This window comes from Cordyceps militaris (genome assembly GCF_000225605.1).
Source record: "Cordyceps militaris CM01 unplaced genomic scaffold CCM_S00001, whole genome shotgun sequence".
Classification (NCBI taxonomy): Eukaryota; Fungi; Ascomycota; class Sordariomycetes; order Hypocreales; family Cordycipitaceae; genus Cordyceps; species Cordyceps militaris.
In genome coordinates, this window is record NW_006271969.1 from 399,006 (window position 1) to 424,287 (window position 25,282).

The 25,282-nt window shown below is 29.0% G+C and overlaps 4 protein-coding genes across 4 annotated transcripts; 2 read left to right on the forward strand and 2 right to left on the reverse strand.

Annotated features, from left to right (window-relative positions):
• Nucleotides 1-781: 781 nt before the first annotated feature.
• On the reverse strand, nucleotides 782-952 carry CCM_00112 (uncharacterized protein; the record flags this gene model as incomplete). Its single annotated transcript, XM_006665272.1, has 1 exon — nucleotides 782-952. The coding sequence occupies one exon, from the start codon at nucleotides 950-952 to the stop codon at nucleotides 782-784; it is 171 nt and encodes a 56-aa protein (XP_006665335.1).
• Nucleotides 953-1,704: 752 nt separating this feature from the next.
• On the forward strand, nucleotides 1,705-2,236 carry CCM_00113 (arsenate reductase, putative; the record flags this gene model as incomplete). The annotated part of the gene is made up of 2 exons (XM_006665273.1): nucleotides 1,705-2,011; nucleotides 2,058-2,236. 2 exons carry the CDS (start codon nucleotides 1,705-1,707, stop codon nucleotides 2,234-2,236), a joined length of 486 nt encoding a protein of 161 aa, XP_006665336.1.
• A 171-nt stretch (nucleotides 2,237-2,407) lies between these two features.
• Nucleotides 2,408-2,880, reverse strand: CCM_00114 (small nuclear ribonucleoprotein SmG; the record flags this gene model as incomplete). Its single annotated transcript, XM_006665274.1, has 4 exons — nucleotides 2,408-2,488; nucleotides 2,553-2,627; nucleotides 2,681-2,752; nucleotides 2,851-2,880. The coding sequence occupies 4 exons, from the start codon at nucleotides 2,878-2,880 to the stop codon at nucleotides 2,408-2,410; spliced, it is 258 nt and encodes an 85-aa protein (XP_006665337.1).
• Nucleotides 2,881-3,086: 206 nt separating this feature from the next.
• CCM_00115 (uncharacterized protein) lies at nucleotides 3,087-4,538 on the forward strand (the record flags this gene model as incomplete). Its single annotated transcript, XM_006665275.1, has 2 exons — nucleotides 3,087-3,195; nucleotides 3,265-4,538. 2 exons carry the CDS (start codon nucleotides 3,087-3,089, stop codon nucleotides 4,536-4,538), a joined length of 1,383 nt encoding a protein of 460 aa, XP_006665338.1.
• Nucleotides 4,539-25,282: the final 20,744 nt, after the last annotated feature.

Consider the following 25,282-nt stretch of genomic DNA (forward strand, 5'->3'; position numbering starts at 1 on the left):
GTTCAATTCTCACCCCCCCCTCCACGGCAACACGGTCACAAAATGCCGATAAATTTCTGTAGAAGCAGGTCAACTACATTAATAATAACGTCTTTCGAAACTTAGCTCGAAATCTCAGATACTCGATATCAAATTCGACCGGCCGCAACACTCTCTGAGTTGCGTCATCCGAAGCTCGAATGGCTGCTATGCCACAAATCACACTGTTTGCCAAGGTGCCTGCCTTGACTCTGCCCAACATTTGAGTTACCCTTGCGAATCACTCGGGGCAACTGATGCAAGAACTCGCGGCGGCGCTTCTCTTTTTCACCCCGATCTTACATCCCGCTACGCCAACGATGTTGCTGTTCGGTTCCGATATTACTTACAAGGCCATACTATCCTCAGCGGCCGACCCATTGGTAGCTTTGGTAGCGACTGGGATCTCGACATTTAGACCAGATTGCGCTGTTGCAATCTCAAACTGCAGCTCCCATCCAAAACTGAAATCGTAGCGTTTAGCCCGTAATTGTCGGATTCCATGCTTCGCTTCAACATCCGAGGCCCCATGCCTCCTTTTTCCATTGTTTCTTTATATTAGAAGAACAGTACGTCGCAGAAGTGGCCCTAGTGCTGACAGTTACAGGAACACAGACCACCGACACCTCAACCGCATCTTCTTTGCCACTGAGCGCTCGCAGCAACTCTGCATGCGAGTGCACTCGTCTGGGACCGGGTTTTCTCTACAACGTATCGATGAATACTGTTGTATTCGTCAATGTGCTCAAACTTTCTTCTTGAGTTAGGGCCGGGCGTCCAACAGAGCGTCAAGGAGCTGACGATAGTCGCCTATAGTGACCATCGCATGCGTGCCGTTGGGAGGAACAAAGTCCACGATCCCGATGTCCTGTGGGTTTCCGCCAATAGCGCATTGAAACGGAGGCGTTGCTTGGTATTCTATCTTGCTTATCATGACATCAGTCCTGCCCCTCACAAAGGATGAAAGCGAGTTCAAACATGCTGGCGTCTCATTGCCCACGTCGCGGCGCCATGCAGCGCATGCGGCACTGCGGAGATCCAGAGTACAAGTTTCATTGGCAAGGCATGGTCTTGGATTGAAATTGTCATATATACCGTAATTGTAGTGATGTGCGAGGAACCGATGTGGACCAAGATGTCAAAACAGCGCCGTATCGACCACCAGATTCCCCTCCAGTCTTTACACAGACATGAAGAGTGCGCAGGCTCGAAATCTATTTACATCTGATAAGTTTTGCGCTATAAATTGATGTTTCTATAATTTGTTTCCATCCGAGCTTGGAAGTCACCTTCCCAGCGGTATCGAACAGTTGGACTCCTACACGCATTGTCATGGCTGCCGTAAAGAAAGTGAGCTTTGATATAAACTTGATATGAGAAGATTTCGGAGTTTTGCTTGAGTGGTCGACGTCTCAATTCAGTAGTTGTTCGGTTGTACTCACGATACCTGCCAGACCTAATATTAAGCGTCAAGTCATCAATGACATGCTAGGTCACAAAGGGTACCGAGGTGGACCTCTAGGTAGGTTAGTAGTAGGTAGGTGCCTAGGTAGGTAGCTAGCCACCGTATTTCCAGTGGCCCGCATCTATAGAATCTCCTTCTACATATTGACAAGTCAGAATAATAAAGTGACAGTCATTGTCATAGCCCGCCAGCCGTTTTGTGGTGAAGAATTCTGCGCGATCATGTCGACAGAGGCAAATGCCCCGCCTTTGGGCGAAACCCCTCCATGGTGGGCAACCCTACCGGAGCCGCAGGCAACCTGTGAAACGATTGAGAATTCAGAGGTCATGCCCCTTTTGGAGAAGATACTTTCTGGTCCTAAGCACGCAAAGAGAGATTTTCTTCTTGTTGATGTTCGGCGGAACGACTGGGATGGAGGCACCGTGGCTACCTCCATCAACCTCCCCGCGCAATCGTTCTTTCAGACTAGACCCGTCGTGTATCAGCTCTGCAAGCAGGCCGGCATCGAGAAGATCATCTTCTACTGCGGTACGATATTTGCGCAACATGTTGAAACTTTACTAAGATCTTGCAGGCAGCTCAGCGGGACGGGGAACCAGGTCTGCACGGTGGATGCAAGATTACCTGAACGAGGTTGGCGAAACTGATATCAAAGCAATCATCATGACGGGCGGTATCAAAGGCTGGCATAAGAGTTTTGGTGGAAAATTGATGGAGAATTATGACGAAAAGTCATGGGCAACCCAAGGATAAATTTCGATTAGAGTCTCTTGCATTTTGCACAGGGTGGCCGTTTTCCCTGATGTATCTCGGTATCTGATCCCATATTTCGTTCTATATCGTGCTTCCATTCATACCGTAACGCCGAGTGAAATTAAAATCATGTTTTGTTTTTGTTTTCGCAGCTATGCCCCCCCTGGTTATTTATCGGTGTTGTCTGTCGTCGCCGCCGATCCGCTCCATAGCTTCCAGCATGACAACCGAGTTGCCACGGATGACCTTGAGCTTCAGTCAGTAGACGCTCGAGTAGCTGAACATGTTCTGTGAGAGGGCTGTAAAAGGAACATACCACCATGCCTAGTTTGGCTTTATTACCACCCTCCCTCTCTTCGAACGCATCATCCAGCACAATGTTTAGAAATACCTGTGCGCCGTGGTTAGAGACACAAGACCATATCGAGCTTGTTTTCTGCATACATCATATCCACGCAGGACACCAATGACCTTTCGGCTGCCATTCAGTTGTACAAACAGGCGCTTGTCGAGGTACTATGATCGCAAAGTTAGCAAGAGCCAAGCCCGCGTGCGCGTTCCCGCAATCGTAGTGGGAAATATTCCATTATCGTAGGAATCAAGGCATAACAAACCTTCTTGAGCTCAGGCTGGGCGGGCGCCATTTTGAGCAGCTGTTATTTTGTGATGAGGAGACCGGTGAATCGAACGCGAGCAAACCTAGCCGTGACCTGCCGCCAACGAAGAACTCGCTCTACATCGTGGTGCTACCTTGAGTAATGAGTCACGTGCAGATAAGATTGCAACGTGCGGTATGCCAACAGGTAGCAACCAGCAACAATTGGAACTCTGAAAATGCCACAAAATCATCATGAGCTCATTTGGATCGCGGCGAAAAGCCCGGGTGATAAAATTTGATGATGAAGATGCAGAAGCTGCAGAGAATAGCAGCTCTGAGGTTGGTGGCGCCCCAACCACAGGTATGACATCAAGCGAACATGGGCATAATGCAACACCCTCATATGAGACTAACTGTGGGTTTGATGCAGAATTCTCACAGCCATCTTTCAGAATAAAATCGGCAAAAAAAGGCAGCAGGCAGTCTGGTCTTCGGAAAACACTTACGGCTGATGGTATACATGACGATGCATCTCCGGGCAATGAGGACGAGGATGGCCCTGTGGTCGTGAAAGCAAAGTTTGGCGCGCAGAAACAAAAGAGAAAGCCCAAGTCACGACTATCCTTTGGTCTGGGGGGTAATGAAGAAGAGGCCGACATTGAATTATTGGACAGCTCGATAAAGAAATCAACACTAGGGCAACGCGTGGTCGAAAACAATGCGGTCAAGCGAGGCATAGCACTGCGAGGATTTCCGACGCGGGCTCCGGATGACGAGCATGACAGGCCACGGTATAGCAAGGAGTATCTCGAGGAGTTGCAGTCTTCTACCCCGACCACTCCCATTGACTCTGGGTCCATACCGACAGATGGTGATGAAATGGAGCTGGATGCCGCCGAGCTTGAAGGAGCCTTGGTCGTAGACTCTCCGGCGCCTGCCCCCGCCGCAACAAAAATACAAGTGCTCACCGAAGCCGAAATCCAAGAACGAAAAGAGCGCCGAGCGAGACTAGCTCAGGAACAAGATTTCTTGTCTGTCGAGGATGATGACGATGACGGGAGAACCAAGAAAAAGGGGGACGCGAGGTTGGCAACGGATGAAGATCAGCTGGGCGAAGGCTTTGATGATTTCGTCGAAGATGGCGGCATCTCTCTCGGGAAGCGCGCGGAGAAGCAACGGCGCAAACAAAACCGGGAAAAGATGGCAGAGCTCATCAACGCGGCCGAGGGGCACTCTTCCGACTCCTCTTCCGACAGCGAAGCGGAGCGCCGAATAGCCTACGAAACAGCGCAGACTCGCTCGGGTATGGATGGTCTCAAGCGCCCGCGCCGAGACCCGGCCAAGGAGCTGCTGGAGATCCCCTCCAAGATTACGCCGCTGCCGAGCCTGGCCGAGTGTATCGCCCGTCTGCAGACGACGCTCAGCGGAATGGAAGCGCAGATGCAGCTCAAGAGCGCGTCCGTCGCGCAGATGCGCAGCGAAAAGCAAGGCATCGCAACGCGGGAGAAGGAAGTGCAGGCGCTACTGGATGAGACGGGCAAGAAGTACCAGGAAGCTATGGGGAAGACAGCTGAGTTTTCCAGCGATGGTACGTCTGCGACGAGGGCTATATTTGAGGGGGCATTTGCTGGCGACCGTGGTCTAGACAGCTTGGGATTGACACCGGGCCGTACTGCAGCAGAGATGGGAGACAACGAGCTGTAAACTCCTGAATAACTGTACATTTACTATAAAGATACCCGTTCACAATATAATTGTACACGCATTGACATTACTTGGTGTCTACACTGGCGCTCTTTCTCTACTGTCCGCAACCGTGAACATGGTACAAGCAGAGTGTGGAGTGTTTGACGTGATGATTGAGTCTCTGTTGCACCGCTCTACTCGATCAATCGTCAGACCCTTCCCCTGAAATCCGAACTGTGGAAAGACTGCTCGAATAAGAACTGCGAATCTAAGATAATGGGTCAGTTGCAACAGCGGTTGAGAAGGCCCGGACCGGCTATCTTCGAAACAACGGCAGTGCGCCAAGATTTCATAACTGCAACATGGATAGAACTTGGTTCATCGATGAGACATTCGGTTATTCGCAATCAAGTCAGGGATAGCACTGTGATGAACAATCGCAAAGAGCTATGATTGGGTGCCGTAAGACACTGACTTGACTTACTTAGCTCACGCGCACGATTCTCTAGCCAGTCGCTTAATATAGCATCTATTAGGCCGTGAACCTCTGAGGTTTTTGACACCTTCACTCTGATACGGACTCTTCCGCTGATGTCAGTACGTCAACACAAGCACCAGGATTGCCATTTGGGACGATACATGAACAGCTGCAGCCGGCGATCTGCATGATTTATTTTGTTTTCACAGCCAAGAGTAGACTCCCCATCCTACCTCCGAGAGACTGGGCAACGGCGGTGGCTCTGTATTTGCCTCGATCCTCTGATACTTGGGTGGCCATTTCAACTGACAACTGGCCAGCACTGTTGTCAAGCGAAACCGGCAGGACCGGTAGGCCGAATTGATTTCCGCTATTGGTCGAAATGGCATCCTGAATACCATGGACTGTTGTATCGGATATGTGAGCGGAGGGTGGTGTGATTCTGAATGCCAAGATGATCGAGACAGCTCTGGTCAGTCTAGTAGATGGAAGACTGGCGGTGGAAGGATACCTAGAGGGAGTATGCTCAGATGTAGAGCGCCCAGGCTACGTTTCTCTGTTGGGGTGGTTTATCGTGAACAGCCTGCGCAATCAGGTTCATCCAGTGGGGAGCGTGCTTGCAACAACAGTGCATGTCTCAACAAAGCAGCTAGTCGTAGGCTGGTTGGAACCCGTGCTTTTTCGAGTGAGACACGAGTTCGGGCCCTTCTGCAGTTGTGGTAGGTCGAACCCGGACACAGCCAGCCTTTTGAGTTGTGTCTTTGCAGTGAGGGCTTACGGTTGGTTTGTGGAAGAATGGAGTGGCATATTTCGTCTCTAATACCAAGGCTCTGACGGCCAAATACACGTTAAGATAGCAATTCACCTTAATTAACTCCCTCTGATAGCCAAGCGACTATAGTGTTAGACATCTGCAGTACCTTTCATGTGCATTAAACTCGATTTGGTCCAGGGTATGCGGGGGAGATATTATGGCCCCTCTAGAGGGCTTAGTGCCCATCCTCCTTGCCAGGAGGGCCAGGAGCTTCGGGTTACGCCGCGATTTTCTAGGGGGTCGTTCGGTCGGGAATCTAGCCAAGGCCGTGTCCGACGTACATGACCGTGTTGCACGGAGTAATGATAGTGGTGATGTTGGGCACATCAATCTTGTGGAGCATCAATGTGGTTACATAAGATAGCAGCGCAGCTAATATAGCTTATAGAGGAATAATAGAAAGCAAAGATAATAAGGAAAATTAGCCTTATATTAGATAAAGCTATAAAGAATAACTAGTTAATTTATATATCCTATTTCTTAGCCTTAGGCTATATAATTTAAGTTATAAAATAATATTATATTTTAAAATACTTAAGGTTATTATTTATTTATACTTATTATTAGTATAAATAAAATAAACTTTCTTATTAAGATAGTACTTTATATAATATACTTTTTAATTATTAAGTATAAATTAATATAAAATAAAGGAAATAATTATATATAAAAAGTATAGTAAAAAATAGCTATTTATATAAAAGGGTACTTTATAAAGAGAATAAAATAGTATATTTATATTCTTTTTTATTTTTTATAAAGAGTATATTAATATATTATTTAAGTATATATTTTATAGTATAAGTAGTAATTTAATATAAAAATAAATAAATAATAAAACTACTACTTTTTTTAATAAGTAATTTAAAGTACTTTTTATTTTAATTAATAGACTAGTTAGTATTTTTAAATATAAAAAGCTACTCTTTACTATATATTATTTTTATATTCTTTATTATTTATTTACTTCTTTTTAATTACCTACTTTCTTACTTATTAAAAATAGTAATAGTTCTTTATTACTTTCTTATTTTCTTTTTTTTATTATTATTAGTTATATTAAATTTTTAATAATAGTTTTTTTATATACTAGCTTTATAACTATTAACTTTCCCTTCTTTACTATTATTAAGGCTTTTATCTTTACTATTATTAATAAAAAGTCCTTTAAAGAGGTAATTATATCCTTAAATACTTAAGAAAAGTCCTTTAAAGAGGTAAATATTAAAAAGCCCTTCCTAAAGGCCCCTATACTCCCTACTAAATAAGAAAAGCCCTCTATAAAGGTATATAAGTTATATATTAATTTATATAAAGAAGTATAGGCTTATAATAGTATTATATATCCTTCTTAATATAACTACTATTAAATTAATATAGTTATAACTACTTTAACTAATAAGCTAAAGCCTTAGACCTTTATAAGCCTAATCTTACTATTAGTAATATATATACCTACCTTTATTAAAGAGGTTAATAATAAGGATATTAATAATAATAATAATAATAATAATAAAGGTATTAATATAGCTATATTAACTAAAGAAGAGGTTAAGGTTAAAAATAAAGATAAAGAAGAGGAGAAAGAAAAGAAAATACTTATTATACTATACTATCCTTACTATAGTACTTTTACTATTCCTATTAAGATAACTTTTATAAGTTATATAATTTAATTATAGTTAATACTTTTATTAATATATACTATAAATACTTACTTTTTTACTTAAGTTAACTAAAGCTAATTAATACTCTCCTAGCCTTAAACCTTAGTAAAGTAGCTAATAGAGGCTAATCCTAAGCTTTATTAAGTAAACCTTTACTTAAAATATACTTAATCTATACTCTTTAATAAAGAGAATAGTATATATTATAACTTTATATTAATTAAAAAGATAGTATACTTATAAAAGTATAAAGATTATACTTATTATAACTATAAATATAAGCTATACCTAGCTATAATAATTCCCTTTATTTAGTATTTAATAATAATATATAAGAATAGCCTTAAGTTTATAAGTTATTTATTACTTACTTTTATTACCTTTTAGTAGTACTTACTAATACTCTACTCTCTCTTTTAGGATAAGGTCTTATATTATATAGTATTATATATTATTTTTAAAATATTAAAGAAGAAGAATAGTATATTTAATATTACTATTATTAATATAGTATTAAGTAAAGAAGCTCTCTTTAAGTAAAAGACCTAGGCTTTATATTACCTTAAGGTATTTATTAATAAAGTTATATAGTAAAGCTATTAAAAATTAGTATATATATTATAATAATTAAATAGAATATTATTTATCCTTAGGTTCTTTAGAGGGTTAAAGATTAAATAATACCTTCTTACTTATATTATACTTTATATCTTATATTAGAATAATTATATTACTTTCTTTAACTATATTTAAAAGCTTTTTTAGATTAATAAGATATTTAAACTCTAAAAAGGCTTAATAAAGAAGAGCTTTAATAAGACTATCTATAGGTATTACTCTACTTAGAATAAAAGTAAGTATAAAATACCTATATCTATATTTTTATTTTAACTATATATTATTAATATTAATATATTATAGCTTAGTTAATATATACTCTTTATTACTAATAATAATATATATTATTTAAGTATTATTATATATTATCTTATATAAAAAAGCTATTTATCTTCTTATTATTATAAAAAGATAATATATTATAGAAGCCTTTTTTACTAAGCTAGATATACCTAATAATTTAGCCTTTATTATAAATAGTATAATAGTATCTTATTTTATAGCTTTCTAAAATATAAGACTACTATATAAGAAGATTATTTAATCTTAAGATAACTTCCTAGTAATAGGGTTATTAGTATATAATATATTACTAGTAATTTATAGAATAACTACTTCCTTATTTAGACTATAAGTAAGGACTAGAGTCTTTATAGTATATAAATAATATATATAATACTTTATAGTTAGAATATAATCTTTTAATAGATTTATAAAGAAGTAGGTAAGAAAGGATACTATATATATAATATCTAATTAGACTATAATTAATATATATAATATTAACCCTATTAACTCTTAAAAGTAGTAAATATCTACTTTACTTATTATACTAGTATATTAAGTAAGCTTTCTAGATAGTAGTAGTATATATTACTTTCTAGGTTAATTATAAGTAAGTTTATATTTCTTAGCTATCTTTTTAATATATTATTTATAGCTAAAGAATAATAGCTTTTATCTTCTATTATATATAATATAAATACTAAAGAACTACTTAAGATCTCCCTAGTTATATATATTATATACTTATTTTATCTTTATTATAAGAAATAGAGCTTACTTTTTATACTTCTTACTATAGAAAAGGAGGATATTATTAATAAAAAATACTAAGAATATCTTCTTATCTTTAGAATAGTATAGATAGGGCTTCTTTTTATATTATAATAGGTTATACTTTATAAGGGTATTAATAAATTCCTTAAACTATAAATAAGATAAGTCTTTTAGGCTATATAAGGCTTTCTTAAGGAGGGCTATCTATCTATTAAGTAATTATATATAGACTTTTAAGATATTATTAAATCTAGTTATATTAAAGAAAGTATTCTTTATATTAAATTAATATACCTTAAGGTTAAGGTAGGTAGTTATAGCTATTATTACTTAAAAGGCTTTTATAGTAAGTATAGCTATATATATTATATTATATTCCTTAATTACCTATAAATTACCTTTTATAATAATTTATACCTTATATTATAATAAATAACCTTATTAATTAAATTTATATATATAAACCTAGTAAAAAGGTAATATCTTTATATTACTAGTCTTAGTTATAATCTTAAAGGTTCCTTTCTTTTTTATTTATTTAAATTTACTTTATTTAATAGCTTCTTAAAGCTATTAAAGTAGATAATTCCTTATTACTTAACTATTTTTTAATACTAATAGAAGATTATTATAATAGTAATATAATTATAGCTAAGCTATTTTATTTACTTAAAGTATATTTATTAATACTATAAAAAGCTATAGTAAACTTTAATCTTTTTTATATAGGTTATAAAGCGCTTTAACTTTAATAATTATATCTTCCTAGGGTTCTAGAAGGATAGCTATATTCTAGCCTTTTATATATCTTACTTACTTCTTTCTTTCTCTATAAAGGCTTTATCTATCTTTCCTAATAACTAGCTTTTTAATAGAAATAATTAAATTAGGTTTAAGTATAGGTATACTTTTAGTATTTTATTATAAAGTATCTTTAATATTTTCTTTTAGGTTAAGGCTACTTATATTAATAAATAGTAGCTTTTTTAAGGTAAGTTAGAATTTATTATCTTTTAAAGTAGTTACTTTATTAGTATAATTAATTTCCTTTTTTAAAAGTAGAATTAACTTAAAACTTAGTAGTTCTTAGGCTAATTTATATATTACTTTATATTTAACTAATAAAGTATTATTATTTATTATAACTTTTAATATTTCTTTTTAAAAGCCTTTAAGAGTTATTAACCTTATACCCTAAGCTATATTAAGTTTTAATACTTTTATTATAAGGCTTTTTAATACTTTTATTATAATATTACTTAGCTTTCTTTTATTTAGGTATAGTAGTATAGTTATCTTTAAATAGAGTTATAACTTATCCTCTTTATTCTAGAATAATTCTTAATAAAGGCTATCTACCTTAGTAATAGGAAGTATATTAATACTCTTTATTAGTAGCTAGTAAAATAGCTTTTTATTAAAATATATATTCTTTATAATAATAATATACTCTAGTTAAAGAATCTATACCTTATAAATATTAGTTATAATATAGCTAACTAAATATTTAATATAGCTTTTAAGGCTAATCTTAAAGTCTCTTTTATTAGACCTTTACTCCCTTTCTCTTAATAATATATATATATAGTATCTATAGGCTTATAGAGCTCCCTACTTAGGCTAAGTATTTAATATAAGTATAGGTTTATATATATATACTTAGAAATTCTTTTATAGCTATTTAATAAATACTTTATATAATATTTTCTAGTTATACCTTTATAATAGACTAATATATATTAGTATTATAATAGTTATATAACTTTTAGGCTATAGGTTCTTTAGAAGGTTAATACTATATAATATCTTAATAGAGTATATAGTTATCTTTTATCCTATATACTTAATACTACTATTTAGCTTTTTTATATATAGTAGTAGTATCTTTAAGGTAATTCCTTTTTCTTATACTTAAAGCTAGTACTTAGTATAGGTAGAATTATATTAAATTATTAAGGGCTTATTATCTTACTATATTATTAATAACAGGCGGCTCTAAAGCCAAAAGAACAATCTCCTATTACCTAGTATATCTAGTACTTACCTATACTATATAACTAGATAGAAGTTATATAATATAATAACTTTACCTCTTACCCTATATATACCCTATTAGTTATAATAGGTTATAAGCCTAGTAGTGTTTATATTATAAAAGCTATTAATAAAATAAAAGAAAGTATTAATTTCTTACTAAATTTACTTACTATCTATATAAGCTAATATTTACTATAAAACTTAAGAAATTTATAACTCCTTATATATAGGAAGAGGAAAGACCCTAAACTTTAGCTAATTTAAAGTATATTTAATAAGTCTATTTACTATAAAAATTCTATATAAAGAAAAAGAAATTCTACTATTATACTTTACTTAGTAATTTATATATAAACTCTATATACTTATTTTATATATATTATAATATAAATTTACTTAGTATAGTTATAGCTTTTAAATAAATATACTTATTAAATTACTTACTATAATTTATAGTCTTAAATATACCTACTAGATTACTTACTATAATTTATAGTCTTAACTATTATAAAAGGTATATAGTAACTACTTACTTAATAAGAAGAATTCCTTATTACTTACTTAAATACTTCTTACCTTTAAATAAATATAAGGTATTTAGTTTAAAAAGAGAGACTATATACTTAGCCTATTATCCTCTTTATTATCTTAAAGTTCTACTCCCTTAGTAGGTAGTACTATTAGTAACTTAATTCTTATATATAAGCTAAGATCTTTTTATAGCCTTATTATTTACTTTATTATTTAGTATTATATTCTTAATACTAAAGGAGGTACTAAATATCTTAAAGTTTAAATTTAAAAGTAATTAGGTTAAATAAAAGCTAAAAATAATTAATATACTAAGACTTAATAATCTTAATAGATTACTACTAGAAGGCTAAGGAAATAGCTTTATCCTAACTAAGACTTATAATAGTAAGACTATAAAGGATCTTATCTAGAAATAGATATAGAACTAGGTTTATACTATTACTCTTATTAATATAAGCCTTAAAGAATATACCTATAGCCTTATTAAAGATAAAGTTATAGTATTAAATATAATTATAGTTTTTAAGAAGTACTTTAAACTAAAAGGTACTACTATTTTCTAAACTATAATTAACTATTTCTTAATATTAACCTTTACTTAATATAGATTTATTAAGAAACTTACTATAATACTTATTAATACTTAGGCTAAGTAGTAATCTCTTAATAGAGACTTTAAAGTCCTTAAGGCTTTAATAGTATATCTTTTTATTAATAGTCTTAATAAAGAGTTTAACTTTTATACTATTAAAATAGCCCTTTATCTTATTTTAAAGTAGATTAATAATATTATTATAGCTCTTATAACTATACTTATATAGGTAGTTATAATTATAGCTAACCTTATTAAGCTTAAATAATAAAATAATAAAAAATCTAAGTAATAAACTACTTTAGTTATTATAATAGCTATTAGAAAATATCCCCTTTATAGTATAATAAAACTTAATACTACTAGGTACTTCTATTCTTTTTATAAGCTTCTAGGTTACTTTAATAAATAATACTAGAAGCTATACTTTAAACTCTATTTAGTAAACCTACCCTCTTTATTTTAATAAAATAGAAAATACTAATACCTAACTAAAAAATATAATAATAAGTATAAATATAAGAAGATTAGCTTTAAATAGTATATAAGTCCTTTTATAAACTCTAAGCTAGCCTAACTTACTTTTACTATTTTTTAGAGTTTATAATACTCTAATTAACTTAAGGTAGATAGTACTTTTATAAGTATTAAACCTAGATAAGATTTTAGTCTTTCTATATTATTATATTAAAAACTAATACTATTTAACTTTAATATATTTAGCTATATCTTAGGCTATAAAGAATTTATAAGGGATTTATCCCTTTACTTAGGCCTTAATATTTAAGGTCTTACTAGTACTATCTTAAAACCTATTACTTATAGAATAGCTATTATTACTATAAAAAGCCCTAGAACTACCTTAAAATTATATAATAGTATTTTATAGGAAAGTACCTTAATAAGCCTACTCTCTATTAACTACCTAGTAGTAGAGAATACTATAGTAGTCTTTAGTAAAGAAAGAGTAGTTATAATAAAGGATTAAAGGGTTATTCTTACTACCTAGTAAATTATTAAAGTCTATATAGTTAACTATATTACTTTAAATATTAGTATATTAGCCTATATAATAAATAACTTAAAGTATAAGCTATAGTATAATTAACTTAGATATTTAAAGGAATAGAATATTATTAAACTTATCTTTATTTTTACTAGTATAAAGCCTATTAGCTAGTATAAATATTATATTAACTATCTTATAAAAAGATAAAAAGAAAGCCTTTATATTTATCTATTCTAAAAGGGAATATATTCTTTTAAAAGCCTTTATACTAATATTATTAGTACCCTACCTACCTCCTAGAAGAAGGATTAGTATTAGGTTACTATTATTAATAATTATACTAGAATATACTAACTATTCCTTATTAAAAAGAAATCTTAGCTACCTAATATAATACTAAATTTCCTAAAAATATAAGAATATCTAGAATATAAATACTACTTTATCTAGCTAGATTAAGAGGGGGAGAATATTATAACCTAGTTTAAGAACTTTTATATTTCCTTAAGTATATACCTATAGTATTCTATTACTAATTAGTATTAATAGAATAGTATTACTAAGGTTAGGAATAGAATACTATAAGATAAGCTTTTTTTTACTATATATTAGTTAAAAGTATTAATTAAATTCTAGCTAGTTATAATATAGGCTTATACTACTTTTTAATAGTATACCTTTATAATAAAGAATAATAAACTAATAACTCCTTATAAACTATAGTTTAAAGATAAACCTAACCTTAGTTATTTATAAATTATAGGTAGTTATAAATAGTAAAAGACCTCTTATTATATTCTAAGAATAGTTCCTAAAACTATCTTATATATCCTAATTAGATATAAAAGCTAAACTAACTATATTATCTTAAATACTAATAGACTTAATAAACTAGTAGTTATTAATAATATTATCTTTTAAGAATAGCCTAACTAGCTATTTATAGATTTTAAATATAACCTTCTTTAGTAGAATAACCTTACCTTAGGCTATAAAAGTAAAACTATATACTACTCTTTAGGTTAATAGGTAATTAATAGAAGATAAGAGTATATAGAAATTACTTTAATTACTTATAACTTACTTACTAGTAAGAGCTTTATAATAAAGTACTATAGTATACCTACTACCTTAACTATAAGGCCTAAGTAAATAATACCCTTTATATTCTCTATATTAATAGTATTAAGAATTACTAATAAAGATAATAATATTTATAACCTAGCTAATAATAATAACTTTATTAGTTATTTATATATACTAAGTAATAATAAATTTAAACTAATACTACTAGATATTTAATTAACCTTATATCCTATCTTTACTATTAGTATTAATAAGATACTATCTAACCTTTTTAAAATACCCTTATCTTTAGCTCTAAGTAGTATTATTAAGTAAGAAGAAAAACCTATAATATAGATTAAAATTCTAATTAGATTAGTCCTAGTATCTTAAAACTACTAATATATACTTTACTCTAATCTTAATAATATAATAAACCTTACTATATTTAATAACCTTATCTATAATAAAGAACCTATAATATATAAATAAGCTATTCTCTACCTTAACTTATAAAAGTAGAAAGGCTTAATAGTAAATAAGTATAACTCTTTAATAAAGAACTATATTATAATTATAGTTAATAGGCCTAAAAATAAGACTATCCTCCTAGGTAAGTAGGTATATAAACTTAAAAAAGGTACTAATAATAAGGTTATTTATTAGAAATCCTAATATATAGTAAAAGGCTTTAATTAATATAAAAGACTTAATTACTATAAAATATTTATAAGTATATTAAAAATTTTAATACTATACTTACTACTAGTAATTATAGCTACCTTAAACCTTAAGGTTAAGTAAATAGATATTAAGACTACCTTTCTTTATAGTCTTATAGATACTAAAGTCTATATTAAAATACCTAAAGGATATTAAGAAGAATACCCTAGGAAGGTATAGAAGCTACTAAAGTCTTTATATAGGCTAAAGTAAGTCTTATAGATCTAGTATATAACCCTTTATAAAATACTTTAAAGTCTTAGCTTTAAGCCTATATAGCTTAATTATTCCCTATTTATCTATAAAAATAGCCTAATTATTATAGTTTATATTAATAATCTTCTTATTATTAGTAAGAATAAGGTTACTATTATAAAGATTAAGAAAGCCTTATTAAATACCTATAAGATAATAGATATAAGCCTTATTAGCTACTATTTTAGTATTAATATCTATTAAGACTAATATATAAGAACCTTTATACTTTTTTAAAGTAAATATACTAAAGCCTTTTTAAAAAAAGCTAGCCTTCTTAACTATAAACCTTATAACCTACTAATAAGTCCTACTACTAAAAGTATTAAGTAATAGCTAACTATTAAGAATAGCTAGTATACTAAAACCTATAAAGGCCTAATTTATTTTTCTAACTACTTTAGGCTTAATATCTACTTTACTATTAACTATTATTATAGATTTATAGCTACCCTACTAGTAGAATATATTATTAGCCTAAAATAGCTTTTATAATATATTAAAGGTACTACTAACTATAAACTTATTTTTATAAGACCTAATAAAGAACCTTAAGTCTATTATAATACTAACTATATTAGCTATTAATAAATATATAAATCTATTAGTAGCTTTATTATTACCCTAAAGAGTAATATTATATCCTAGTACTTAAAGCTATAAAATATTATTATATACTTAACTATTAAAGTAAAGTATATCTCCTAGTATAATATAACCTAGAAAGCTATCTAGATTTAGTAGCTTTACTATATTATTATAAAAACCCTTAAGGAAAAGCCTACCTATACTAAGACTACTATCTAGGCTAATAACTCTAGTACTATTACCTAAGCTTCTAGTATTTAAGAATACCCTTATATAAAGTATATAGATATTTAATACTACTAGTTATATAATAAGAATATACTATACTAGTTAAGCTTTAGTTAAATTCTAAGTATTAAGAATATTATTAATATTATAACTAAGCTACTATTAAAGCTAGCCTTTTATAAGTATAGGTACTACTTAAGACTATACTAAGTACCTCCTAAGCTATAATTTTCTAGGGGTCTATTCTAGAAGTATTATACTCCTAAGGCCTCTAGTCTTTAGGGTATTACCTATTAAAGCTATTCTATAAGTATTATAGTTAATTATCTCTATACCTCTAGGGTATTACCCTTTATAAGTACTATAATAGGCTCTTTATTAGTACTATTAATACTAGCCTCTAAGGTATTACTTACTAAAGGCTAGCTAGCTCTTTATTAGTACTAGCCTTTAGGGTATTACCCTCTAAAGGCTAACTAGCTCTTTATCTACTACTATCTTATTACTTCTAGGACTATTATAAGCTAATTAGTACTAAGCCTCTAGGGTATTACCCTTTAAAGGTATTATAATAAGCCTTTTATAGTTATAAGTTATAAGGCTTTATAAGTCTTATAGTTACTAAGGCTCTCTCTATAGCTTACTACTATCTTATTACTTCTAGAATTATTATAGGCTAACTAGTACTAAGCCTCTAGGGTATTACCCTTTAAAGGTATTATAGTAAGCCTTTTATAATTATAAGTTATAAGGCTTTATAGGTCTTATAGCTATTAAGGCTTCCTTATAGCCTATTACTATTTTATTATTTTTAAGACTATTATAAGCTAACTAATACTATACCTTTAAGGTATTACCCTTTAAAGGTATTATAGTAAGCCTTCTATAGCTATAAGTTATAAGGCTTTATAGGTCTTATAGCTACTAAGGCTTCCTTTATAGCTATAATCTTATAGAAGCCTAAGCCTTTATAAGTCTATTACTATTCTATTACTCTTAGGATTATTATAGTTAATTAGTATACTTAGTACTAGTATAGTACTAGTATAGTATACTTAGTATTAGTATAATACTAGTATAGTACTAGTATAGTATACTTAGTACTAGTATAGTATTATTATAGTATACTTAGTATTAATATAGTACTTAATACGCCTTAGCTAGTAGTCCTTTATATATTCTATAGCCTTTAGGATAAGGCGCCCCTACTAAATATAGTTTATAATATAACTTTTATTTTCTATAAAATTTATTTATATAGGTTTTTAAGTTAAATTACCTTATAAGTAAAAAGTAGAAAATATAGTAGTTATAAAGCCCTTTATATAGTAGTAAGGCCCCCTATATAGTAGTAAGCTACCCTATACCTAATATAATTATAAGCTACCCTATACCTAGTATAACTATAAGCTACCCTATACCTAGAAGAAAAAGGTAACTTAGGTATACTAATAGGTACTATTATGCCTATTAGTATTGGGATTGCTATCCTAAGCAGGTAATAGTTATAAGATTATAGGCATAGAGTGCTTATAGAGATACTCTATAGGAATAGTTATATAATAATAATTCTTAATTAACTAATAAAATAAACTATAGAAAGGAGAGGCTATAATTAAATATATAAATAGATAGTACCTTAGGTACTATTAGGAAATTATAGGAATAAAGGGATAATTAGTAGTTATATATATTAGTAGTTAATAGCTTATAGGTAATTACTTTACTTACCTATAGAAGGTAATAGCGCCTTTATAGCGGTCTAGCTTTATTAGCTTAGTTACTTACTATAGTAGCCCTTATAATACCCTATATTAGGGTTATAGGTACTAAGACTTCTTTATATACTATTATATAGTATAACTATTATATATATATATTATATAGTATAACTAGCTACTATATATAACTATATATAGTATAAATCTATTTACTATATACCTCTATATATAGTATATCTTACTAAATATCTACTATACTTAGCTAACTATATCTACTATAATACCTATTAGTATAATACTAATAGTCTTTTCTTTTAGCTAAGTTATATAGCCTTTAGGCCTCTTTATAGCTTCTATAGTATAGTTAACCTAGCTTTAAATATATAGTATTAACTAATTACTATTAACTAGCTTTTATAGTACCTTATTTAAAGTAGCCTTTATTAGTATATTTATAAGGTTATTATTACTATTAATCTAGTAGACCTTAGTAAGCTTATAGTGCTTATAGGACTAGTATAGTATTATAATATTAATTATTAAGTACTTTTTTTTAGTAGTTCTAAGCTTTATTAGGTATTTATATAGTAAAAATAAATCTATATAAACTACTATTAGAACTATTACTAAGCCTATTAACTCTATAATCCTATTTAAGGTAGTAGAAAGGGTATAGCCTATATTAGTACTTAGAACTATACTATATAGCTTTAATACTAGTATATTTTAAGTAATATACTTACTTTTTATTAAGCTTTAAGTAATAATATTACCCTAGATAGTAATTTTAGTATAGTTAACTAGTTTCTTATTACTTAGAATAATTATATATTCTAGCTAAGAACTTAAATCTTTATTATTAATAAAGAAACTATTAATAAAAATAAATAGCTTAGCTATTCCTAACTAGATTAGTAAGTACTAAAGGCCTTAGGTAGTATTCTTAATTTACTACTAAATATAGGTATTTAGGCATTTAAAATTATCTTTTTTAAGCTCCCTAAATTATATAGTAATAAATAGGTTAAATATAGCTTCTAGTTAGTATATAAAGGCTAGGTATATACCTTAAGCTTATTATTTAATATACTCTTTTAAGTCTATTAGTAACTAAAGCTTTTTTAATTATCCTTTTAAGATTATTAAAATAGCGTTATTAGTACCTAAAGAGATATAGTATTTATTAAATATTAGTAAGTTCTTTATTATAAGTATCTCCTTTAGCTTAGCCTAAAATCTAATAATAGTAAAGGTATTAACTTCTTATTTACTAAAAGTAGTAATACTAAGGCTAATTATATTATTAATCTATATACTAATAATACCTAGATTAGGGCCTAAAGCTAGTAAAAGGTACTAATTATAGGTAGATAGCGCTATTCTAAGCTTCTTAAGGTAGTAAGTAAAGTATATTACCTACTAGTAAGTACTAGACTTAGGAATACTATATAGTAGTAGAATAACCTTAATAATAGTACCTTTAAGGTAAAGATAGTAAAGTTCTAGAGGAATTTAGGTAAGAATATACTACTAGAGGTAGGTTCTAGCCTATATATAGGCCTAGGTAATATCCTAAAGCTATAGTAGTTAACCTTATTAGATTTAGGTTAGTATAAGGCCTAGGATTAGGTATTAGCTTATTCTCTAGATAGTTAGTAATTAGGTAAGTAGTATATCTTTACTATAGTCCTAATAACTATATAGAATTATATATATTTTCTTTATAGGCTTTTTAATAATATTAAACTTAATCTTATTAACTATTTAGAACTTAAATAAGTATTTATAGTAAATAATAAAGTTAAACTTAATAAATTAGAAAACTCTATATTCTAAAAGGCTTTATAACTCCTTTTTAATAGAGGTAAGGAATAGAGGCTTATTATTAAGGAGTATATTATCCTTTTAGAGCTTTAAGTAGTACTCTATATTATTCTTCTTTTTAATAAAAAAGAATATTTTATCTTTAGTTATTTTTAATAGAATTTAGTACTTTATAGGCTAGTATTTTATCTTAATACTAGGAATTATTTATAAATACCTAGGCTTATAGGGGATAATAACTTAGATCTATTTAATAGGCCTTAAGGTAGTCTTAAAGGGCTTTAAAATAGTTTTAATAGGTTTTAAAGTAGTCTTAATAGGCTTTAGAGGGGCTTTAGTAGGCTTTAAGGTAGCTTTAGTAGTCCTAAGGGCCTAATAATTATAGTTTAGGTTATTATTAGAGTTATACTTATTATTAGTATTACTTTTAGGGGCTTATAGTACTTCTAGGTCTATATCTAGGTCCTTCTTAGTAAGGAATAGGTATATAGTAGTTATATAAAAGCTAATAAGGCTAGATAGTATTTCTATAGTATATTTTCTAGTATCTATACCTATTAGCTTATAAAGGCTAGTCTAGCTAATATTTTTATACTAAATATAGATATCTAACTATAGTAGTAAGTAGTATAGAGGGCTTATATTAAGGCTATTATATATAGCTAGTGCCTTATATACTTACTATAAGGAGAGGGCTTTTTAGGTAGTGTTAGTTACTTTCTAGAGGGCTTTAGTATATTAAGCTACTAAAGGGTATAGTAAAGAGCCTTCTAAGAGGTAGGGGTAGGTACTAAAGACTAGTAAGGTAAGTACTAGGCTATTAAGGCTAGTAGAGTTATTTATAGCCTTAATAGTAAGTTATAAGTACTTATTAGTACTTAAGGTACCTTATAGCTCTTTATAGATAATATTATAAATATACTAAAGGGGGGTATAATAGTATTCTAGCTTACTAATTATATTATAGGCTTCTATAAGTACTAAGTATACTTAAATATCTAGTTTCTTTATATATTTATAGAATTTAGTTAATAAAAAGTTACTTCTAGTATTATAAATAATCTATTTAAGGGGTCTAAGGTATATATTAATCTAATAGTACTAGAGTATATCCTAAAGGCTTTTAGTACTTTCTAGGGGGCTTCCTATACTTCTATAAAGGAATTAAGCTACCTAGAAAGAGGTAATAGTATCTAGTATATATAGAATAGGTTATTAATTATTAAAATATATTATATTAGCTAGTATTTTATAGTTAAATTTATACTTATCCTTTAGGGTAAATTAGAACTATCTAGAGGACTTAGTATATAGCTAGTATTACCTATAGGTAGCTATTAGGTAGTTTAGTACTTCTTTACTAAATTCCTCTTTTATATATTCTAGTATTTAGTTAAGGTAGGCTATTAAAAGGTGCCTAAAGTAGTAGTATAAGTACTAGAGTTCTTTTTCTATTAGGTAAAAAGTAGTAGCTTTAGTAGTATATAGTATCTACTAAGGGTATCCCTAATATCTTATAATAGGGACCTTTAGCTATTCTTAGTAGAGTATATTATTAATATTATCTAGCTAAATCCCTAGTATATTTATATCCTTAATAGAAAGTAGGAATAGCATAGTAATTAGTAGTACCTAGAATATAATTATTTTAAGTACTATAGGTATTATAATCTTACTAATAGAGGTTATAAAGCTAGTATTAAAGTATACTATTATAGTAAAAGCTAATTCTATAACCTAGAGGCCTAGAATTAGTTTTATTAGTACCTTTACTTATACTATATTAGTATTAAAAGTGCTAGTAGTACTTATATTAAGGAGGATCCCTTTAAAAATATCCTTTATATACTATTCCTTATAGCTAAAGATACTAAAGATACTTTAAAATAAATCTTTAGTATAGATAGTATATTTAATAAAGGCATTAGTAAGGAAATATATAATCTTTTTAAGGGATTAGTCCTTTATTATAATAAAAGCTTTAATAGCTCTTAAGAAGAATACTTATATATTCTCTTATTTACTTACTAAAGAGTTATCTTTATTAGAGAATAAAGTAGTAATATAAGTATTAACCTTATCCTAAACTAATAGTATCTCTTCTAAAGCTTTCTTAAAGGCTACTAAAAAAGCCTAGTACTTTTTATTACTTAGAGGCTTCTAGTAGATCTTATAGGCATTCTAGGCGTTATAAGCACCTTTTTATTCCTTTTTAGTATAGTTTATTAACTAATAGCCTTCTTTCTAGTATATAAAATAGTACTTTAAGGTGCTATTTAAGCTACTAGGTTATTTCTTTAGAAGGATTTAGGTACTATAGAACTACTTATTAATATAGAAGTTCTAGTACTTTAAATAGGTTTACTTATATATATAGATTAATTATTAAAATACTAAAATTAAGTCTTTATAGTATTCTAAAGACTATATAAAGGCTATAGTATAAGCTTTATTACTATATATAGTACTTTTTAATATATTTTAAGTCTTAGTAAGTATAATTATACTTTCTAATATAAAAAATAGTCCTTAATATAGAACCTAGATTTTATTAATTAATAACTTAAGGTAGTTAATAGTAGACTTTATAGAGTACTCTTTTATTAGCTTATCTAATAAAAGGTATCTTTATTTATTTATATAAAGGTCCTAGGTTAATAAAGGCTTAAATTAGTTATAAACTACCTTAATTATCTTACTATAGGTTATTTAGTAGTTTATAATTACCTAGATATAGTACTTTAAGGCTTTTCTAGTAAGTATTAATAGGAATATATATAATAAGGTCTTTTCTAGAAGCTAGGCTTAATTATAATAATTAATAAAATTATATATCTAGGTATAGAAGAAGTTATACCTTTTTCTATTATACTTATTAGCCTCTTAGTACCTTTTAGTAATACTATTAATCTACTTTAATATATTTAGATTTACTATAAGTAGCCTAAGGGGTTTATCTTTAGGCTATTTATACCCTTTATTACTAGAGTAGTATAATAATAATAAGGATAGTAGTAATAGTCCTAAAGGTAATAATAATACTCCTTATTAATATAATAGCTATAGTAGTCCCTATAGTAGCTATAATAGGGGTATAGGTAGTCTTAGTAAGGGTAGTAGTAATACCTTATATTTAGGGGGTTATTAGGTAGCCTACCTTTTATAATACTAATAAGTAAAGTTCCCTTAATATAGTTATAGTATAAAGGGCTAAGTATACTTATTATAGCTAGAGTTCTATAAGGTATTAGGAGGTATAAGGGTATTAATTACTATAAGTAAGTTAGGCACTTAAGGGGTATTAAGTATTAAAAGAAGTCTAGTTATATAAGGGTCCTAGTAAATCCTTATAGGTTTAGGTAGGGTATTTTCTATACTATATAGGTCTTTCTCTAGTATTTCCTAAGGCGGTTTTAGTAGTAATATATACTAAGGTACTAATACTTAGGCTATCTAGAGTAAGTTATTATTATCTAGATAGAAAAGGCTATAAGTATCCTTCCCTTTATTATTAGCTAGTTTTAAGGGTTTATTAGCTAGGAGGAAACTAAATAGTAACTTCCTTATAAATCCTAATTTAATAGTAAATAGTTTTACTAAGAGCTAGTTAGATTATATTATAAGAAGTCCTTCTTTTAAAAAAGGAAAAAGGTAATTACTTTTATAGCTAATATATTTACTAGAGATAGTCTTCTAAATAGTTTTAGTAATTTACTATTCTTTACTAGTATATAAAGTAACTTTAATACTATTAAGATAGTCTTTAAACTTATAAAGGACCTCCTTATTAACTATTTTCTAGTTAGCTTTAGTTTAGTAAGTAAAATCCTTATAAAAGTACTCTTAGAAGTAGCTACTAAATTATTTATAATAGGTATTATATATAAAGGTATAAAAAATAATTACTATAGTAATTTATTAATTAAGGTTAATAGCTTTTTTAATACTCTAAATAAGAGAGTATAGCTAGAATAATTTCTAGTTAGCTAGGAGGAGATAGGTAAGATAAGTAAGGCTTTTAGGTACCTTATTAGGGATTATAACTAATAAGTAGCTTAAGATCTTAAAGGTTATTATATAAAACTATATTAAAGACTTAATTAAAGGTTTTTTATTAGTTAAGTTACTAGGTATATTAAGTAGTATACTAGGCTTTTTAATAGTTATACTAGATATTATAATTAATAAAATAGATAGTTCTAAAAGGTTATAAGGCTATAAAGGTATAAGGGGAATAGGTATTTTATTAGAAATTTATAATTAAGGTAAAGGTAATTACTAATTAGTATTAGGATTACTATCCTAAGTAGGTAATAGTTATAAGATTATAGGTATAAAGTACTTATAGAGGTACTCTATAGGAATAGTTATATAATAATAATTCTTAATTAATTAATAAAATAAACTATAAAAGGAAGAGGCTATAGTTAAATATATAAATAGGTAATACCTTAGGTACTACTAGGAAATTATAAGAATAAAGGGATAATTAGTAGTTATATATATTAGTAGTTAATAGCTTATAGGTAGTTACTTTACTTACTTATAGGAGGTAATAGCGCCTTTATAATAGTCTAGCTTTATTAGCTTAGTTACCTACTATAGTAGCCCCTATAGTACCTTATATTAGGGTTATAAGTACTAAGACTTCTTTATATACTATTATATAGTATAACTACTATATATATACACTATATAGTATAACTAGCTACTATATATAACTATATATAGTATAAATCTATCTACTATATACCTCTATATATAGCATATCTTACTAAACATCCGCTATACTTAGCCAACTATATCCACTATAGCGCCTGCTAGCGCAATAATTAGTAAGTAGGAGAATTAGGCTACTATTATAGTATATTATAGTAGCTATAGTAGTTACTACTTTTCCTTATAGTTATTATTTTATTCTTTATAGTTATTATTTTATTCCTTATAGTTATTATTTTATTCCTTATAGTTATTTCTAGTTATTTTTCCTAGTTAATATAGATTAAGTAGGAGTAATAATAGGTAGCTTTAAAGCTAAAAGAATAATCTCCTATTACCTAGTATATCTAGCACTTACCTATACTATACAACTAGATAGAAGTTACATAATATAACAACTTCACCTCTTACCCTATATATGCCCTGTTGGTTATAACAATTATATATATATCTAGTCTATATTAGGTTTTTACCTATATATAGAAGGCTTAGATAGTATAAAATAGGGGTCTTTATACTTTTAAAGGTAATAGCTAATAATAGATATACTTTATATACTTATCTTTAATAGTAAATAACTAGAATTTACTATTATAACTTATAGGATAGTCTTAAAGATCTTAACTAATCCTATTAAATAGTCTTTATATAAGGTTATAGCTAGGTTATTATAAGATAACTTAGCCTATATAGGTTAATATATAGCTTTTATAGTTAATATACTTAATTTTAATAATCTTTATATTTAATATACTTTTACTAATTATATTTAAAGCTTATAGCCTTAAATACCCTAAATAAAGATACTATAGGTATTTATTAGTTTATAAT